General features: G+C 41.9%; 1 protein-coding gene across 1 annotated transcript; it reads left to right on the forward strand.

The window, feature by feature from the left end:
- Positions 1 to 444: 444 nt before the first annotated feature.
- On the forward strand, positions 445 to 1,530 carry GPR88 (G protein-coupled receptor 88). Its single transcript, XM_065657251.1, has one exon. The coding sequence runs from the start codon at positions 445 to 447 to the stop codon at positions 1,528 to 1,530; it is 1,086 nt and encodes a 361-aa protein (XP_065513323.1).
- The last annotated feature ends 15,949 nt before the right edge of the window (positions 1,531 to 17,479 follow it).

Here is a 17,479-nt window from a genome sequence, read left to right on the forward strand (position 1 = left end):
AAGAGTGGAAGGGCTGAATCTTCCTGGAATGATATACAGTGTACGTACTGTGGCACAGGAGAAACTGCAAAGCTTTGTATCAGTTGCTGCTGCTTCTGCTGCTGATTGCAAGGTGCTGCTGCTTTTGGCATTTTCACAGCTACAGAATCCTCAGTTGTGCTCTGGTCTGCTAACAGCTATCTGCTGCCTATGGACCCACCTTCGCTAGCTACAGCCTGTGGGATCTCTTGCTGCCCACCTGCGTTGGACACTGCTGTTCTCTGGATTGTCACTGCAAACTGCATTTTCTGGACCTTGCAGCTTGTGTGACTGAAACCTGCCGTAGAGTCCCTCAGCTGCACATCCCGCCTTGTGCTCCGTGGGGGACTCCTGCAGCAGGATCTTCAGACCCAGACAAGGATGGGATTTACAGGAAGAAGTCAAAACTGAGCTGCATTCAGCGAGATGCCCAACGCCTCTTCCTGGAGTGCCAGCTCACCTCTGCTGCTGCTCTGGGAGGATTCCTCCGGGACCCGCATCTTCCTGTCGCTGCTCTACGCAGTCTTAGCTATCTCAGGGACTTTATCCAATGTGATGGTCATCTATTTAGTCTTCTCCTTCAAGAAGCTGCAGACAACCAGTAATGCCTTCATTGTGAACGGCTGCGCGGCAGACCTGAGCGTGTGCGCCCTGTGGATGCCCCAGGAGGCTGTGCTGGGGCTGCTGCCCCCCAACTCCTCCTCCCTTCGCTCGCCGGAGTACCGGCTGCTCCGAGGGGGGCTCCTCGGCCTCGGCCTCACCGTCTCCCTGGCCTCTCACCTGCTGGTGGCCTTCAACAGGTACGTGCTCATCACCAAGCTGCCCAGCGTGTACCAGGCCCTCTACCAGCGGAGGCACACGGGCTGCATGATCGCGCTCTCCTGGGCGCTCGCCCTGCTCCTGGTCCCGCTGCTGCCCGGGCTCTGGACGCCGGGCTCTGCCCAGCAGCCGCCCCCGCGGCAGACGGACGGCAGCTCCCGCTACACCGCGCTGCTCCTCGCCCTGGCCGTGCTGGGCCAGACCGCGCTGCTGCTCCACTGCTACCTGGGCATCGTGCGGCGGGTGCGGGGCAGCGCCAAGCGGGTCAGCGTGCTCAACTTCCACCTGCTCCACCAGCTGCCCTTCCCCGCCGCGCCGCCGCCGCCCCGCCGCGCCCAGCGCCGCCTCAGCAGCGTCTCCGTCCTGCTGCTCTGCTGCGTCTTCCTCCTGGGCACCCAGCCCCTGGTGTGGGTCAGCCTGCTGGGCTTCTTCCTGCGGCCGGCGCCGCCGGCGCTGCAGGCCGCCAGCTGGCTGCTGCTCTGCGCGCTCTCGGCCCTCAACCCGCTGCTCTACACGTGGCGCAGCGAGGAGTTCCGCCGGGCGGCCCGCTCCGTCCTGCCGCGTTCCGAGGGCTGCGCCGCCGCCCCGCGCCCCGCCGCTGCCGCCGGCCCCGCCGCCGCCCCGCCCTGCCCGCAGCTGCCGCGGCGCCGGGGGACGGCGGGCAGCGCCGGGGCCGCCGCCGCGCCGCGCTGACGGGCCGCGCCGAGCGCGGGGCAGTGCGAGCGCCCCGCGGCCCCTGCCCCCGCCCCGCCGCCTGGCGGCGTCCGCGAGCCCGGCCCGTGCCCTCCGGCCGCTCCCGCCCCGCCCGCCGGCGGGCGCCGCACGGCAGTCAGTCGCCTCCTGGCGCTCACCGCGCGGCGGCCGCTCCGTCCCGGCCCCACGCAGCGCTCTCCCGCTCCCTCTTGTCCACTGACAGGCGGCCCTGCTTGTCCCGGGCACCGGGACGGGCGCTGGGTGCCGGCCTCCTGCCCGCCCGCCCGCCCGCAGCGCGGCCCTCGCCGCCCCCTCAGCGCCGCTCCCGCGCCCGGCGCCGTCCGGGACTCCAGCCAAAAGCCGTGGATTTAGAAATCTGGGATAACTGGTAAATATGGCAACGTACGTAACTGCTGTTATGCTTTAGAGATGTCAATATGAGACAGGCACCTAGGCAGCTCTTCTCGAGACTTACTGCAAGTTCGTTTTTATAAAATCTGTGTAATTCTTAAAGCATTTGAAGTAATTCTTTCAAGTGAGCTCCCTGGGCACGAGGTTCGCTGGTGAAGAGCTGGCAAGCGTCTCATCACACACACACAAATCCACCAGGAACTTTCCCTGACAAACTTCCGTATAATGCTGTCTGTGGAAACTGTTGAAAACACGCACACCTCTCTGGCGATCTGGTTTGGATATTTTGTTTTGAAAGCTCTTTATATAAGGTCTGTTTCGACAAAGGCCTCTGCCTATGGTAAGGCGCTTGATAAAATACAATGCGATATGGAGACCGGTGGTGTCCATCTAACCTCGTCGCCTGTTCAGTTACCAGTTTATTGTGTTTCTATTAAATGCGTTATTGCTGAAGTGCAATTTCACAGCCTGTGCTAAGTAGAAAATGACAGATTTCTGTGAGGCGTTTGGAAAGGCAACAGCTTCTCACACTGAGGGTGGCAAGGGAAGCCAGCTGCTGTGGTGAGTGCTGCACCCTCATTCCTCCCAGGAACGCGCCTAAAATCCTTGTGTTTCCTTCTCTGTTGCTTGACCACCTCCCTCCTCTTTTCCAACACTTTTGCTGTTGTTCTCATAGTGATGATACTTAGTGGTCTGTTTGCCTTTTGGCACAAAAGGCTGGAAGAAGGCAGTTGTATTCTGAATCCGTGAGCATCCACAAGCAGTATTACTTAAATTGTACTGTTTCGAGAAGAAGAATGGACACATGGGAACATAGGAAAGTTCTTCACAACCGGAGTTTGTTGCATTGGATCACAGGTATTAATACAAGCTTGGCAGCTCTCATGAGGACATTTGAACAATGGGACAATAACAAGGAAGTGACAAGCACGATAGGTATAATGTAAAAAGCCCTTTGGCCATATTTTATAATGCTCCACACTTTGCTTGCCTTACCTGATGGGGTTTGAGTTTCAACAAAAATTGCTTTAAGAGGAAGGGAAGAATTTCATTTTTTCCCAAGTCTAAGACCTGTTAGGCATCTGTGATACAGTTATGTATCTAAAATCCCTATACCAATATTTTTTTTTCCTAAATTAAAAATTGCTATCATCACAGAAAAGATTCGTCTTGAGGTCAGGATTTGATAAAGACGAGGAACCCAGACCTCAAAAAAAAAACCAACAAAAAAACTTGACATCCTGAAAATGCATCAACATCTTGAAAGCAGCTTTAGCCATTTGCAAGGACCTGCGGAAAAGCAAGAGGAGTTTCCTAGAGCCTGAGGCTTACAGAGAGCTGCTTCCTCCATCTGGGAGACAGTGTGAGAGACAGTGTGCCGCTGCGTGACAGCATCAGAAAGATGCGGAAGGCTAGTGAGGAAACACGAACACACGAGATATGCAAGATTTATTTTTGTCAACACTGTGCACATATCTTGGAGAGCGGAGGAGCCACTATATCCATGTTGTAATCTCATCCTGATTACAGCGACTGTGCTTTTGCTAGCTTTGTGCAACAAATGGAGAAGGAAAACTGTGCCAACTACACCTATACCAATTCCAGAAAATATTCTGGATCACTGCAAAAATAAAGCTAGACCAAGGGCCACCCAGGCGTGAGACCCTGTTCCACTATAAAGTAATCCCTAGGCTGGAACGCACAAAAGGATGCACATCGCTACTTCCCACCATGGGGCTAAAGGAACTGAAGACACTTGGTAAAGCTCAATACTGGGCCCATAAGTAAAAGAATAAACTTTAAAATAAAAAAATTAGACAACATCCCCCTTGTTTTTGACTATAGAACTTGTTCGTCTGGAATTAAAGCAATAACCTGTTTCAGAATTCAGTGTGCAAACATCAGATAACTGGAAACTTCTGGGCTTCTTCCCTTGTAAAATAGCATGCTAGTCAAATCTGAAATGCCTGTATTTTATATAGACTACGTTTTAAATGCAAACATGTAAAAAAATGCTATCATGTACAAAACTCCAGCTATCCTTATGCTATGCATTAATTCCAGAGAATAGCTGGAAATCCCATGGAAAGTTTGATGTGATTACATCTGACTGTAAATCTTTGACTGTTTTAATATACTCAGGTGACCTAAATAGCATTACGCAGAAAAGAATTGTAACTTAAAGTAATTAAGAAAGAGTAATTGTCTCAAGATCAGTTTCTCTGGGAAATTACTGCTCAGAAAAGTCATGTATGCCTTGTTCTACAGCCATATTCTTTGTATTCCCACACTGTAAATACTCCATGATAAATTGCAATGGAAGCTCAGCTTAGCTCAACTTCTGCTGGCTTGGTGATACTACTTCTTGGTTGAGAAAGCTGATCTGATTCAGTTTTTGGCATCTATGCTTTACTTTTACAGCTGATTCAAATGTATCCACTGCTACTTTAATGGTGACTTTTCTTCAATATTAATTTCTGTCATGCTCAAACAACTGATTTACAGATGCAAGGGATATGGTGCCAATTGACCTTTAAAATGTCTCAACCAAACAATCTTTCAAGAGGTGTAAATGAAGATGGTGGGAAATCGTGTCAGCAATTCAGGCAAGGTGTGCTTGAACTGAGTTTCTCCTTTGCTCTGGTGTTGTGCCAAGCAAGTTGTTTGAGCATGGCCAGAAGTTACCCTTCCTAGAACGGCTGGTCAGCTGGCTTCATATGTGCTAGATGAGGGCTGTGATCTCATTAAAGCATTGGATTTATTATACAATAGTTCAGCTCATTTGTGTTGTTCATGTGCCACAGGTGCCTATTCCTTTGCTGTTTCCTCAGGGCTTCTGGAAACAAGAGTAGCTAGGAGTTAGTAATGGGCCGGATGGATTGTGTCCGGTTGTACTGATGGGGCTTAAACCCAGCCATTTGGTGTATTATGGCCTAAGGAAATCTGCTACTCAGTTTGCTGTTTGTCCATGCAGAAATACACGTGGGACTGGCTTTTTGAAACGGAAATTGTGGTGCCTCAGAAAAACACCCTAAGGCAGGAATATGGTTGTGAAAATTGCTTGCAGAGGATGTTCATGAAATCATAGTTTGGATTAAGTCTTTTGAAATTACCCTTAATTTAAGATAGTTGTAAAAAGCCATTGAACTGCTTTGTGGAATCGGGTAACTACAATAATAAATGCCTCCACCAAAACTGGACAATCACTGCCCTAAACAAAGGTGCATAAAAAGTACAGACAGCAAAGTGAAGCTGGGAAAATATGACAAGAGGAGATAAAGGTAACGAGACAGGGGCACTAACAGCGTGATTCTGATGAACAACACAGCGAAGAGTCTGAAAGCCAAAAGAGGCCTGGGATTATGATGAAATAAACCATCACAAATTATTTGATTCTTTATATACGTGAGGGAACAGAATTCTGTGCTCTTCTTAATAAATAAAACCATGCAATTGTATTCTAAATTTATTTTTTTTAACAAAGCATTCCATACGCCAACAAATTTTCTTTAACCTCTGGAATCAAAAAAGGTATGAGTTGCATCAGGGCCCTTATGGAGACTCGATTCAACAGCATTACTGGACTTAGAAGCAGGGATAACATCTTAGCTAACCTCCAGATTCAGTCAGCCGTAAGCACACTGTAAACCCTTTTTTCCTAACCACCAAATTGATGCTATTTTTAAGAAAACCCACATACAGATTATTTTCAAATGAAGACGTTTAAGTGTAGCATTTCATTAAAGAAAAAAGTGACAACATATACTTTAGCTTTCCATTTCATCTTAAATCACATACCTAGATTATTGCAGTATTCTTTAAATTCAGAAGTCCCTTTCCCAAATGGCAGTGAAAATAGCTTTTCTCGTGACTGTTTAACTTCTAAGAAAGCTGCCTTTTTTTGCTCTTTTATGTCAATCCTTCCCATGCACTGTCATCATTTTACCAGAGTAATAGTCTATTTTCTTTCTTTCTTTTTTCCCTTTCTTCGGTGTTTCTGTCATTTCCTTCACTAATGGAAAAGTACTTGGTCCTGCTGATCAGGCCATGACTGCTTGAGCCATGTAAATTTTGGGAGACAATTGTAAACCAAGACTAAAAAACTGAGGGACAAATCCCACATACTTGAATTTCTGCCTAAGACTGAGTCGGTTTTGAAGGTAGGTTGTTTCCTGCATAGAGTAGTGGACAAGTGCTCTGTCTGTAATTACAGATACTTGCATTTTATTAAGGCTATGTAAAAACCAGGGGTAATATAGAAAAAAAAGTCACAAGTAGTTTGAAGGCTGGAGAAAAGAACTTTGTAGCTGAAGATCTCATTATGATTAACTTATCAAAAGTGGCCTCCTTACAGAATACATACCCTTATGCAAGTATTCAAACCAATCTGTTACCGTACAACGTGATCTAATTATCTCTTCTGGCTTGGAAAACATGACCTTAAAGGAAAATAGCTCTAAGAGTATGGGCCACCTTGTTTGTTCATTGCCAAGAAGTTCAACATGACAAGGCTTCCTGTGCAGTTTTTGCCCTACACCTGGTCCGGGTGGGTATTAATGAAATTAAAGAACTGGAAACAAAATAATCCAGAAGAAAAAATACTTGTGGCTGCTTTCTTGCCTGAAGCTTTGGGTTTCCAAAGAAACACAGTAACTGTGCCAGGAAGGTTCATTATTTGGCGTTTAGGGCAAACTATGGGATATCTAACCTGCAACCCCACAACAAGCTTTTTCTAAGTATAGAGCCAAGTTTTTGAGAGTTGTTCAGAAGGAAAGCAAACTACCTGATGGAGGGGGAGCTCAAGCCAAGCCAAGGAGCTGTGTAGCGCCATAGCCTTCACCATGCTGAGCTATGCCTTTGTGGGACAACAGGTTGAAATCATGAATAATGAAAATGTGCCTCTGCCAAAATTTTTCAGCATTTTTTAAGCACCTTTTTTTTTTTTTCTGTACTTCTGTGAGATCATCCTCTGCTTCAAAAGCTTTCCTGCTGGTCTAGAATCAACAGTGGATGAAAACTGTATTTAGTACTAATTATTGAAGAAACACAAAGGAAGAAATAATAACTTTAATTCTCACTGGACAGAACGAGCTCCTGTGGCTCAAGGACCAAGGTACAAGGGAAAAAGATGGAGCTGCTATTATTTAAAAGGTTCACTGAAGAACAAAGAGACCTTGTGTTCAGGAGCAGTCCTACAGAGTCAAACAGCTTCTGGTGAAAAATGCCGTCACAGAGCCATACTGCAGGTGGTTGTCACATTTGCTGTTTTCTGAATGGACACACTGATGGTATTTGCCTGTGATATTGCTATTAGAGAAGGTATTAATGTTTGTGAAAATAGCTGTGCAGCTCGGGCTTCTCAGTAAGGCCAAATTTTGACCGTATCAGGACTTGGTCTTTCTGTTCCCTCTCTTCCTGAGAGTTCAGAGAGCAGCTGAGTGAGGAAAGTGGAAGTACAGTCCTGGGGGAAAAAACAGCAGGAACTATTAACACCATACCTTTAATATCTTGTTATTTTATTCATAGCTTCATACATCTGCAATTGCAGATGGAAATATCTTAATTCATGTATTCAGGCTGTCTGGAGTCTTCCCCTGTTCTATGACAGTCTCAGGGCAGCATTAAAAATGCAGATACACTTCAGGCAAGAGCTGCATCCATCCTGATCTGTTCTGAAGATGCTGATGTGCTGGAAGTACAATGTCAGTCTGAAAGCAACAAAGTCAGCATTAGCAACAGAAAACTTGAGAGCCAAAATTGATGAATCGAACAATAGCCAGGGTTTTGCAAAGCATTACACAAACTTTGCTCAATGTTTGTTCTGCTGATGTGTCACAGTGAAATGTCCTTTGTTTTCTTCTGCCCCCTTGGTCTGCCTTGCCTCTGTGTACTGCAGTGCTGGAATAGACAGTTTCTTCTCACCCTAGAGCCTCCAGCACTGACTTTGATGTTATTTCATATGACGCTGGTTTTGTGATTCTATATAAACTTTGCATCTTTCATTCTAAGGCTCAGTGAAATGGCTGTAGCAGGACTGTAGCAGTGGAGACAGGAGCAGCAAGTTTTGAACAGAAGTAATAACCAGAGATATTGTTAAGACGTGCAGTAGTACTTCATATCTATGTTTGAGTGTTACTCCTTTGTCTTCTGTTGCATTTCATCCATTGTTATCTGCACATATTGGAATAGCTTCATTGCAAGAGTGTCCTTTTCTGTAAAAAAATTAATCCTTTTTTATAAAGGTAGTGGTAGTCTTGCAGGATTTGAAATGTGCAGCCATGTTAGCTCCTCCAGTGAGCATAATCGGCCCTCTTTCATTAAACAGAGCATCTTCCTTTACTCTAGACTTTTTAAAAATTATTTGTGGCATAATTTCTCTCAGGCTGATTGAGAGAGATTAAATGCAACATGGGAAAACAAAAGAACAACATCACTACTGCTTCTGTTTAATTTCAAGGCAAAGGCACTTTCCATAGCTTTTACTGTGATTATCAGCTTTTTTGGTATGGCATTAAAACAAGAGTAGAACCATCCAGCATGTTAAAAAAAGAGATATAAACAGGAACACAAAAATTATTTATCATATATGATGAGTAAATGTAAGTTCCCTGGATTCCACAGTAGATATCTTGCTTGGCTCTGTGCTATTTGTTGTAACCATTATGTACATACTGACAGCATTTAGGAAAGTCACATACAAATATAACAAATTATGGCTCTGAGCTGAATTAAAGGCATGAATTAGTTTTCTTCTATCTCATGCATCATTAAATATTGCTGTGTTACTGTCTACTGATTATCTGTATTATACCTGTCACCTGATAGCAACCATGGTCGTTATGGTAATGTCAAGATTATAATTATAGTCCCTTCTGCAATGTAGTCATGCTATGCTAAAAAATGTGTCTTTGAGATGGTAGTGTCCCATGCTTGGTCTCAGCCGAAACATAAATACATTTTGAGATTTTGGGGGGGAAAAGTATTTTGTTTCTGAGTTAGTAACATTCAAGGAAAATTATATACTTATATGTACATACATGTGTAGATATTAAATATATATAGCCTTTTATTAACATTGAAGGAAAATTACATACCTATGTGTACATATATGCTTATATAATTGAAAAATATCTAGCCTTTTGAACTATGGTTTTACTTCGTTTGAAATAAACAGAACTTTTCAGAACTTTTTATCCCTTGCTGAACATCCCTTCGGCTGAGTTTGGGAATCTAAGAATATAAAAAACATGTAGTTATTACCCAGAGATCAAAGTAATCATGTGGAAGCTTGTTTGGCAGTGTGTGTCGGTGTGGTAGGTAAACCCAGAGCCTTTGCGGTACCAGCCATGGTGCTCGGAGTGTTCTGGCTGCGCCTCCTGAGGTGTCTCTCGTGGCAGAGACTGGTGACCTCTCATGCCCAGAAGCTGATCCAGGAACCAGAGCCAGGGCTCCTGGGAGACACATGTTTACAGGACAGCAGGTTGTGGGTGGCAGGGAGAGGGCGACTTCCCAGAGAATAAACTGCATGCTTTCAGAGAGTGATCTGGTTTCTGTGGAATGTAAGGGCAGAAATCTGAGAACAAATTTTAAGTCATTATCTGGTATCTTCTTCAGATTTTTATTACTATCATTGGTCTATTTTATTTCAGATTTGGGAGACAATTGTTCATTTAATTCTAAAGAAAAAAATATTTTCTCATAAGTATACAAATGTATAAAACAATTATCTTCCCAAACGTAAAAACATTCCATGGAAACCATATTGAAGAATCTGTATGAATGCAACTCAGAGAGCAAATAATTCAAAATAGAGACCCACTACATGTAAAACTAAGAGTCTTGTAGCCATTGTCACATTTAGTAACATCCAACACTATAAAATTATGTTAACCTAATGAATAAAATAGCTGATTATATGTTAATTTATCTGTAACTTGAAAATAATTATAATCACCATAATCAGCATAGAATGGTACATACAAGTTCTTATCTTTAAATGAGAAATCTGTAGAAATACTTCAGTGTTGTTTTGTTTCCTATTCTCATCACTTACACAATACCATATTGACATACTGCTTTTTATTAATTGGTTTTAAGAACTAAGTTGCTGAGTTGTAATATATTTTTGGTAATATTTCAACATCAGTATTTGTTTTCAAGCACAAGTGTACAAAGCTGTTTATATACCAGCCATTCCTAGGTTGGCATAGATACCTATTACGTAAATACTTTTATTCGGATAGTCTGTGAACAAACTATTGCCAAGAACGATGATGAAAACATTCAGTGGTCATTCGGTTGTCTGTAGATGGCAAGCCAGGGTGTGTGACGCCAGCGCGTGCTGTCGGCAGTGTGACAGCTGCCACTGTGCTCCTCAGGAGCAAGCAGGTGCCAGCCTGAGCCTGCTCCTGGCGGCCCCCAGCCAGGGGTCTGACTGAGTTATTCTCCCTCGTACAAACCAGTTGCAAAAGGTCACAACTACTGCAGCCCTCTAACAGCTGCGCATATATGCCACCTTTACACTCTCAGTAGCACATTTATCCTCATATCCTCACAGCCTTAAACTGGTTTATGTGAAAAAGAATAAGGCCAGTGGAATCTCAATTAGTTTGTTAATTACTTAAGGATTAAGGCCTTATTATACCGTAATATTTTAAGAAGTTGGGTTGATTACTAGAATTTCATGGAATATCTTTATCTTGCCATGGAGTCTGAAGTGGGAGTTTGAAGACTCAACTGGGCATTTGCAGCCAGAACCTTGTGTATTGATGCCATTTGATGGAAATGAACCATGCTCATGAGATACAGCGGGAAATAACCCTCCTAGCAGTAAAGAGCACAACAGTGCATGAGAAAGAAAGTTTAAAAACACTAGATTGGATCTTATATAGTTCTGGCTCACCAGAAGCTGCCAAGAACGTGAGCCAGACCAAAATGTAGAAGAGACCTTACCTGGTCTTCTGCTGCAGCCTTTTTTATGAGGTTACACCTTTGTTAAAGGGACTGGATTTGTTGTATTCTTGCATATAGGTAGTTCCTGCATGTATTGCAAAAGAAAATGAAACCCAGGCATCTTCGAGTGAGTCTCAAATTCCAAGTGTGTACACAGAAATCCATTACCCAAAAAGGGTTCCCATTTCACACAGCCTGTTACAAGGAGTTGTGGTGGACCATTTCATGTCTGCTCTGCTATTCTCATCAAGAAGCCTTTGTTACTAAAGGAAGACACCCCCACACACACCATGTGAATGAAAAGTATCTTTCGCTAGCTTTTTTCTTTTCTGGGCACCTCAGGGAATCTTCCAAGCCTTTTCAAATACTGCTCCTTTGAGAGCAGGGATTTTTGTTTAAGAGACAAATGCCTTCAGCAATGTGAGAGGATTTAGCCCTGTTGTCCTTGATGTCCTGTGAAGTGTGTATTAGTGTTAGTCTGGTGCCAGAGCTTTCGCAAAGGCACAGCTAGCTTGCCTAGAGCATCAGTATGGGTCTTGACTTTCCATTTCGAAGGGAAGCAATAAGACCTATTCCAAAGGAAAATACATACTTTTTTTCTCCCATTTTTGAATGGATGATCAAAGAGGAGTTTATTGAGAGGCTCGGTGAGTAATTTCTTCCCCTTATTCAGCTGTATGTCTAGATAAATAGTCAAGACTAGCTGGACAATTATATTACAAATAGCTGCCTGGGCCTCCTTTTGCTACGTCACGCAATTGTGTTCAGCACACAGAATTACTGAGGTCAGGAAAAGAGCAGCTAGATGGCACTATGGTCCAGAGAGATCATGTGCTGCTGGTAAAGGAGATGAAGCTGTGCAAGTCATCTGGTCCAAGCAGCCTCTAGAATTTAATAGATATCAGCAAAACCAGGGTCAGAATTCCTGAAGTGGAATTAGGGAAAGAACAAACTTTCCACTGCTATAATTATTTAGCTTTTAGTGTGTGGGGGGGTTTTTTTGTGGGTTTGTTTGTTTTAATATTGACAGGCTTAAACTTAAGCATATAGACATGAAAGAGATTACAGATGTAAAATGGCTTTAAGGTCACCTACACAGATAAAACCGTAAGAAATAGGCTGTGCATCCTTGCCTCAAAAATCTTAAACGTATTTGTGTTTTTTAAACATACATTCAGATACTTCTGCTCAAACATGATAATAGGTATGGAAGTAGATAAGCAATGCACCACATCTGTGCAGTGAGAGAAAACCAATACATTAATCTTACTGGGTCCAGGAATCTAGGGGGGGAAAACTTGCACCCTCACCTACTCATGAAACTTTTCTTTGTTGATTTTTTTAAGGACGGAGACAAAGGTACCTGCACTGCCAAAGTATAAATTTTGTATAAGCAAATATCTGAGGCAGTTGTAGTAAGACAATTATTAAGTTATCTTTATATACGTATATTTCAACTTTCATATGTCAGTTTTCCTAATCTCTATTCTTAGAACAAAATTTGTTTTTTACCAAGTTACGCTAGTTTTTAGTTAACTAATTAGTTAAAACTAAACTAATTTAGTTAACTAAGCTAATTCATCCATTTGTATTTTTATCAGAAATAAAAGTCAGGCAAGAATGTATTAATATAGTTTTTATTAAAATCATAAGGCCAGGCAAGCCTTTACCTCACCTGTAGTTAGTATTTAAGAGTGCAAGTAGGCAATTTAAGCCTCAGAATTCCTTAGAAAAATGTTAAAGTTATTCAAACACAAAACAAATAAACAAAAATATCCCTAAGCTTTGGAAGTCTGGGGAGGTCTTGTTTAATAATGAGTTTAAAGACGGTCTCAACATTTGGAAGTACATAAAATCCAGGCAACCAAACAACTTTGTGTCTGTGGTGGAGTCAGCCTCAAGGCTTTTTCATTAGCGTACTTTGCTCACGCAATGGAGGGGCCTGCCTTGCGGCGTGCTGCGCTTGAACCAAGGTCTGTTGCAAAAGGAAGAGGCCTTTCTTTAGAGGAGTTCAATAGTTGTTGGTTTAGGGGTAAGGTGTTGCGATACAAACCTGCAAGTTACAGAAACATGCATCTGCTACAAAACAGATGCAATAAATTACTGGTTTTGTAGTGGTTTATCATGGCAGAAGGTAACCGTGGAATACCAAACTATTCCTTCAAGGTTCAGTATGTCATTAACGTGACAGTACGGGTTATGGATGGGCATGTAACTAATCTGGAAATGGTAGAAAAGCTTCAAGGTTAGTGGCTGGTAGGTAGGCGCTTGAGGAACTTCTGGGGAACCTGCAAAAAACACTAGCAAAATTAAATTAAACGCTTCATGTAATTACAGAATTTTAATGTTTACACAATTGCAAAATTGCATATGAAGAAGGTCAGTGAGACAAGTTCATAGAACTGCAATCCTACAAGGACAGTGTTAACAGACTAGCAGCTGGAAAAGAAATAGAGCCAATGAGTAGGAATTAAGTTGAGAAAATGGGGTCGGAAGGAGCAGGAGAACAAGACACTTTCTCGGAAGTGAAAATGAGGTAATGGACATAGCCAACATGAAATCCTGGGGGGACTAGGAAGTTTATCAAAGATGGTTCAAGAGTCTAAAGAGAGTGAATCTGTACACAGAAGGCATAGTAAAAGATCAAAAGTTCTGCAGAAAGTTTGCAGAGGAGCAGGTCCATATTAATTGGCAGCAGAACTGGAAATTTGAAGAATCAGGCTATTAGAACAACCATACACTGGAGTGGCAAAACAAATTTCCCTTGGGCTAGCAAAGAAAGCAAAAAGAAAGAAAGCTAGCAAAGAAAATCAATTATTTTTAGCATGGCACTTTCTTTAAAAATAAGAAAAAAGTGAAATGAATTTCACAGCAGTTATTTTTGAGATCTTCCTCCCATTTCAAGATAAACTGAATTTGTCAGCTCCTGCTTTACTGTGTATTCGATAATTCAGGAGTCCTTGCCAGCTCCTGTGTTTTGTGTCAGAATGTTAGGAGGACCTACTTCAAATTTAAATGGGAAAGGTGCTGCTTCCCAAGGGATGGAAAACATAAATGCCATCCATGACGAAAATGCCTAACTAGAGGGATTTAGGAAGAAAATTCAGCATAAATTATAACAAATTACAAAATCTTTTCCTTCTATCTACAACATGGGAAAACTCTTAATTCCTGTTAACACCTTTTAGGAACACCACCTACTTGCTGGTCTGCCTGTATTTGCATTGAATGAGCAACTGCCCTAGATTACCCAGAAAACTGTAGTAGTATCACTCCTCCAACTTACACTAAGACATGACAGATCATGAGCCTTGTTCTTAATTAACCATGGATTATCGCTGCTTTATTAAACCACCAGTCTTTATTTTCGTATTTATTTTTAATCTTGTGGCAATCATACACAGTTTTTTCCTTTATGGGGACTGTACTGTGCAGTTTGCCATTCAGGTCTGAACTTCTGAGAACTGACTGTAGGTTTCAGCCTTCAAAAGCCCTAAGAAATACGGTAGTGCTGATACAGGACTTGTATAGCTGTGTGTTTTGCTTTGTGCCACCTCAGCAACAAGGAGAACTGTCCACAGAGTACTGTCTGACCTAAAAATGCTTCTGTTCTTTCCTTTTTTTTTTGCCATTCAAGTGCTTTCCCCCTAGAATTCAAGGAAACTCACGTTTTCTTTTTTTCTGATGATGTGTCAAATCCTTTTAAAGTAGTGTGGATGTTGGCTGAACCTTCTGCATGTTCAGTCTATAATGGCTAAACTGAACGAAAGCCAAGAAGTTCTCTTATGTCTGTTATAAGTCAAGGGTCATGTTGTATATGGAGCAAAATACATGTATGGTGACAGGAAGCAGACTTTTCCCTATGTTTTAAATAAACAATAGCAGGTCCAGTTTCTAGTTATTGGTGATAGGAAGATCTCCTTGTTCTATCAGATTTCTGTTTCCTGCGACACTCTATAAGGTACATCTCCTTCATGTTTGCTGGCATTATTTGTATTTTATAAATGTGTGATGCAGCAAATTCTTAAAAATAACCATCAACTTTGTATTTGTTTTCAAGAAAATGCTGACACTAAATAAAGTACTAATTTTGGATTGCAGCAACTACCCTAAAATAAGCACACTCAGCAAGAAGTCCAGCATGACTGCTTTTTGGATTTAGTGTCATAGGTGAACTGAAGAAAGCATGAGCTGATGAATTCAGTGTACTTTAAATCTATGAGAATGTTTAAAAGTAATTATTCCAAATATTATTATTTTTTAATTGCTTACCATTTATTGAAACTGCTCATTTTACTTCACTATCCTTGGATTCGTTTATCCACCAGATGGTTTATCAAACCAGTATATTTTAATGGAAAACTGTTACATACTTGTAAAATACTAGAAGTTATACATTAAGTATATTTTGGCTGGTGACTGTTCACAGGAAGTCCAAACAGGGCCTATGAAACAGGTGTAGAGCATTGTGAGTCTTCTAGCAGGAGACATAGACAGTGCATGAAAATATTAACATTTCTTATCAATTTTAATTTCTCTGAATTAGTGAACAATTATTTATTACATTGAAAATAATTTCTGAGCAATACTAGCAATGCATTAGAAATATATGACATTATAATGGGATCTTGAACAGGGTCTTCATTGACATAACATTGCACACTGTACTGATTTGAAGAGTGGATTAGAATTTCAGATATTATTATAAAGGCATCTTATACTGTAATAGTCACTTGAAAATCATTCTTCTGCTTAAAAAACTGTTTATGGTAAATTAATTAGTTTAACATTCTTGGAAGGTGCCAAATTAATTATGTTTGTTTATTTCAATCCTCTATGAATATTTGCTGCAATACTCCATTGCAAATTACATGACAAATTCCCAGCCCTGCCCTAGTTATCCCTAGAGATGCCCTGGCTTAGCTGCAGTGATTCAGCTCCCCTGTGTCTTCCTGGCTGCCTGCTGAAGAAGGCAGGCTGGAGAACAGAGCAAGAGCTGAGGTTGAAAGACCATTTCTCTGCTTGCCCCAGTTCAGGCTGCAGACCCCAAGTCTTTTCATCTCCTGTTGAAACTCTAATTTTGCTGGCTGTGGTAATAGCTTATATGCAAGTGACTCCAGTCTCTCTGCCCAAGCGTCTCTTCCCTTTACAGCCTTGAAATTGGCTGCAGGTTCCGCAGTTGCTCCCCACCTGTGAGACACCTTCCTGAGAGCAGGAGCCTTCCTTCCAGGGCCCGCTGCATGGAGGAAGGACAGAGATTCCCGCTTGCTTCTCACTCATTCTCCGTTTTCACTCTGACTGTAAGCTCTGAGCAGTAATGTGGCTCTAAACTACAATATTTCTGTTATGGGCAGGAATGTCGAAAAACAACTTGCTCCAGCACAAGTGAGGTCTGAAGAAAAAAAGACGAGAACATTCATAACCAGTGGAAGAAGCCAGAGAAAAGAGCCTCGCCTCCATGCCTCTGCTCTGCTGTCTGCAGCACCTGAGTGAAGCGGGTATTAGTTTGACCAGGCACATTCCTTTTCCTTTCCGTTCTAGTCTAGTCTTGTGATATACAAGAGTGATTCCAGCAAAAAATAAAGAAGGGGCCAATATCTAACAGTGATGAGATTTTTACTGGGAAAGAATAGCTATGAGCAGAAGATTTTTTGAAATAGCACAGGGCCTTGCAGATCTCCACAAAATACCAGGAACGCAGGAAAAATTTTCTATATTCCTAAACATTCAACTTCATACATGACTGTGATGTTCATTTTATATAAATACATTCTTGAAGAAATAATGAGATGTGGGCGGATTTCCATTTCCTCTCTTTTACAAGGGTATTTCTAAAGCTTTCAAACCCTCATTAAACAGCCATCTGCTCTTAGTACATACGTACAAAACGTGTTGAGAGCTATTAAGATGTAATTGCTATAGTAAAAGTTTTTTAGAGTTTCTTTTTATGCAAAGCCTATGAGCCTTTGAGTTCATTGGTTAACGCTCTACCAGCTAAGGGGAGTATCTTCTAGCATTTTTACACCTTCAGGTACACTTCTTATTTAATGATAGTAAGGGCTCTTTTAGCAAAACTATTAAAGCATATATGAGACTTTAGTTACATAGTTGACTGGAACTAATGCCTTCACTGATGTTACGTATATTTTTCAGTATTTTTGAGAACTAATAACCAAAAATACATTCTTGCAGAGTAACATCTAAATATTTATTTTTTCAGTTTTGAGAGTCTGCAATGTGCTGAGAGGCTACATGGAACTTAGTGTGAAGAGTTTTAATTTTTTAAAATACTCTTCTGTTTTGTTTCACAAATAAGAGGATTTTTTAAATCCATTTTTTCTTATTTTTCTTTATTCTTCTGTAGAAGGTTTCAGTTTCAATATCTCAGAATTTTTTTCACATTTCTAAGTTGGTGGGGCATTTCCAACAAGATAACGAAAAGAAAGAATAGTAGGAAATCTTAATCAATTTGATTCTACTATTTTTGTACAAATGAACTAGCTGGAATGACAGAGCAGGAACTAGGTGGGAAAAGAACAATAGCACGTTTACGCAATACTAGCGAGTAATACGGGCCTAGATTTGG

This window comes from Caloenas nicobarica, chromosome Z (assembly GCF_036013445.1).
Source record: "Caloenas nicobarica isolate bCalNic1 chromosome Z, bCalNic1.hap1, whole genome shotgun sequence".
In the NCBI taxonomy this organism is placed as follows: Eukaryota; Metazoa; Chordata; class Aves; order Columbiformes; family Columbidae; genus Caloenas; species Caloenas nicobarica.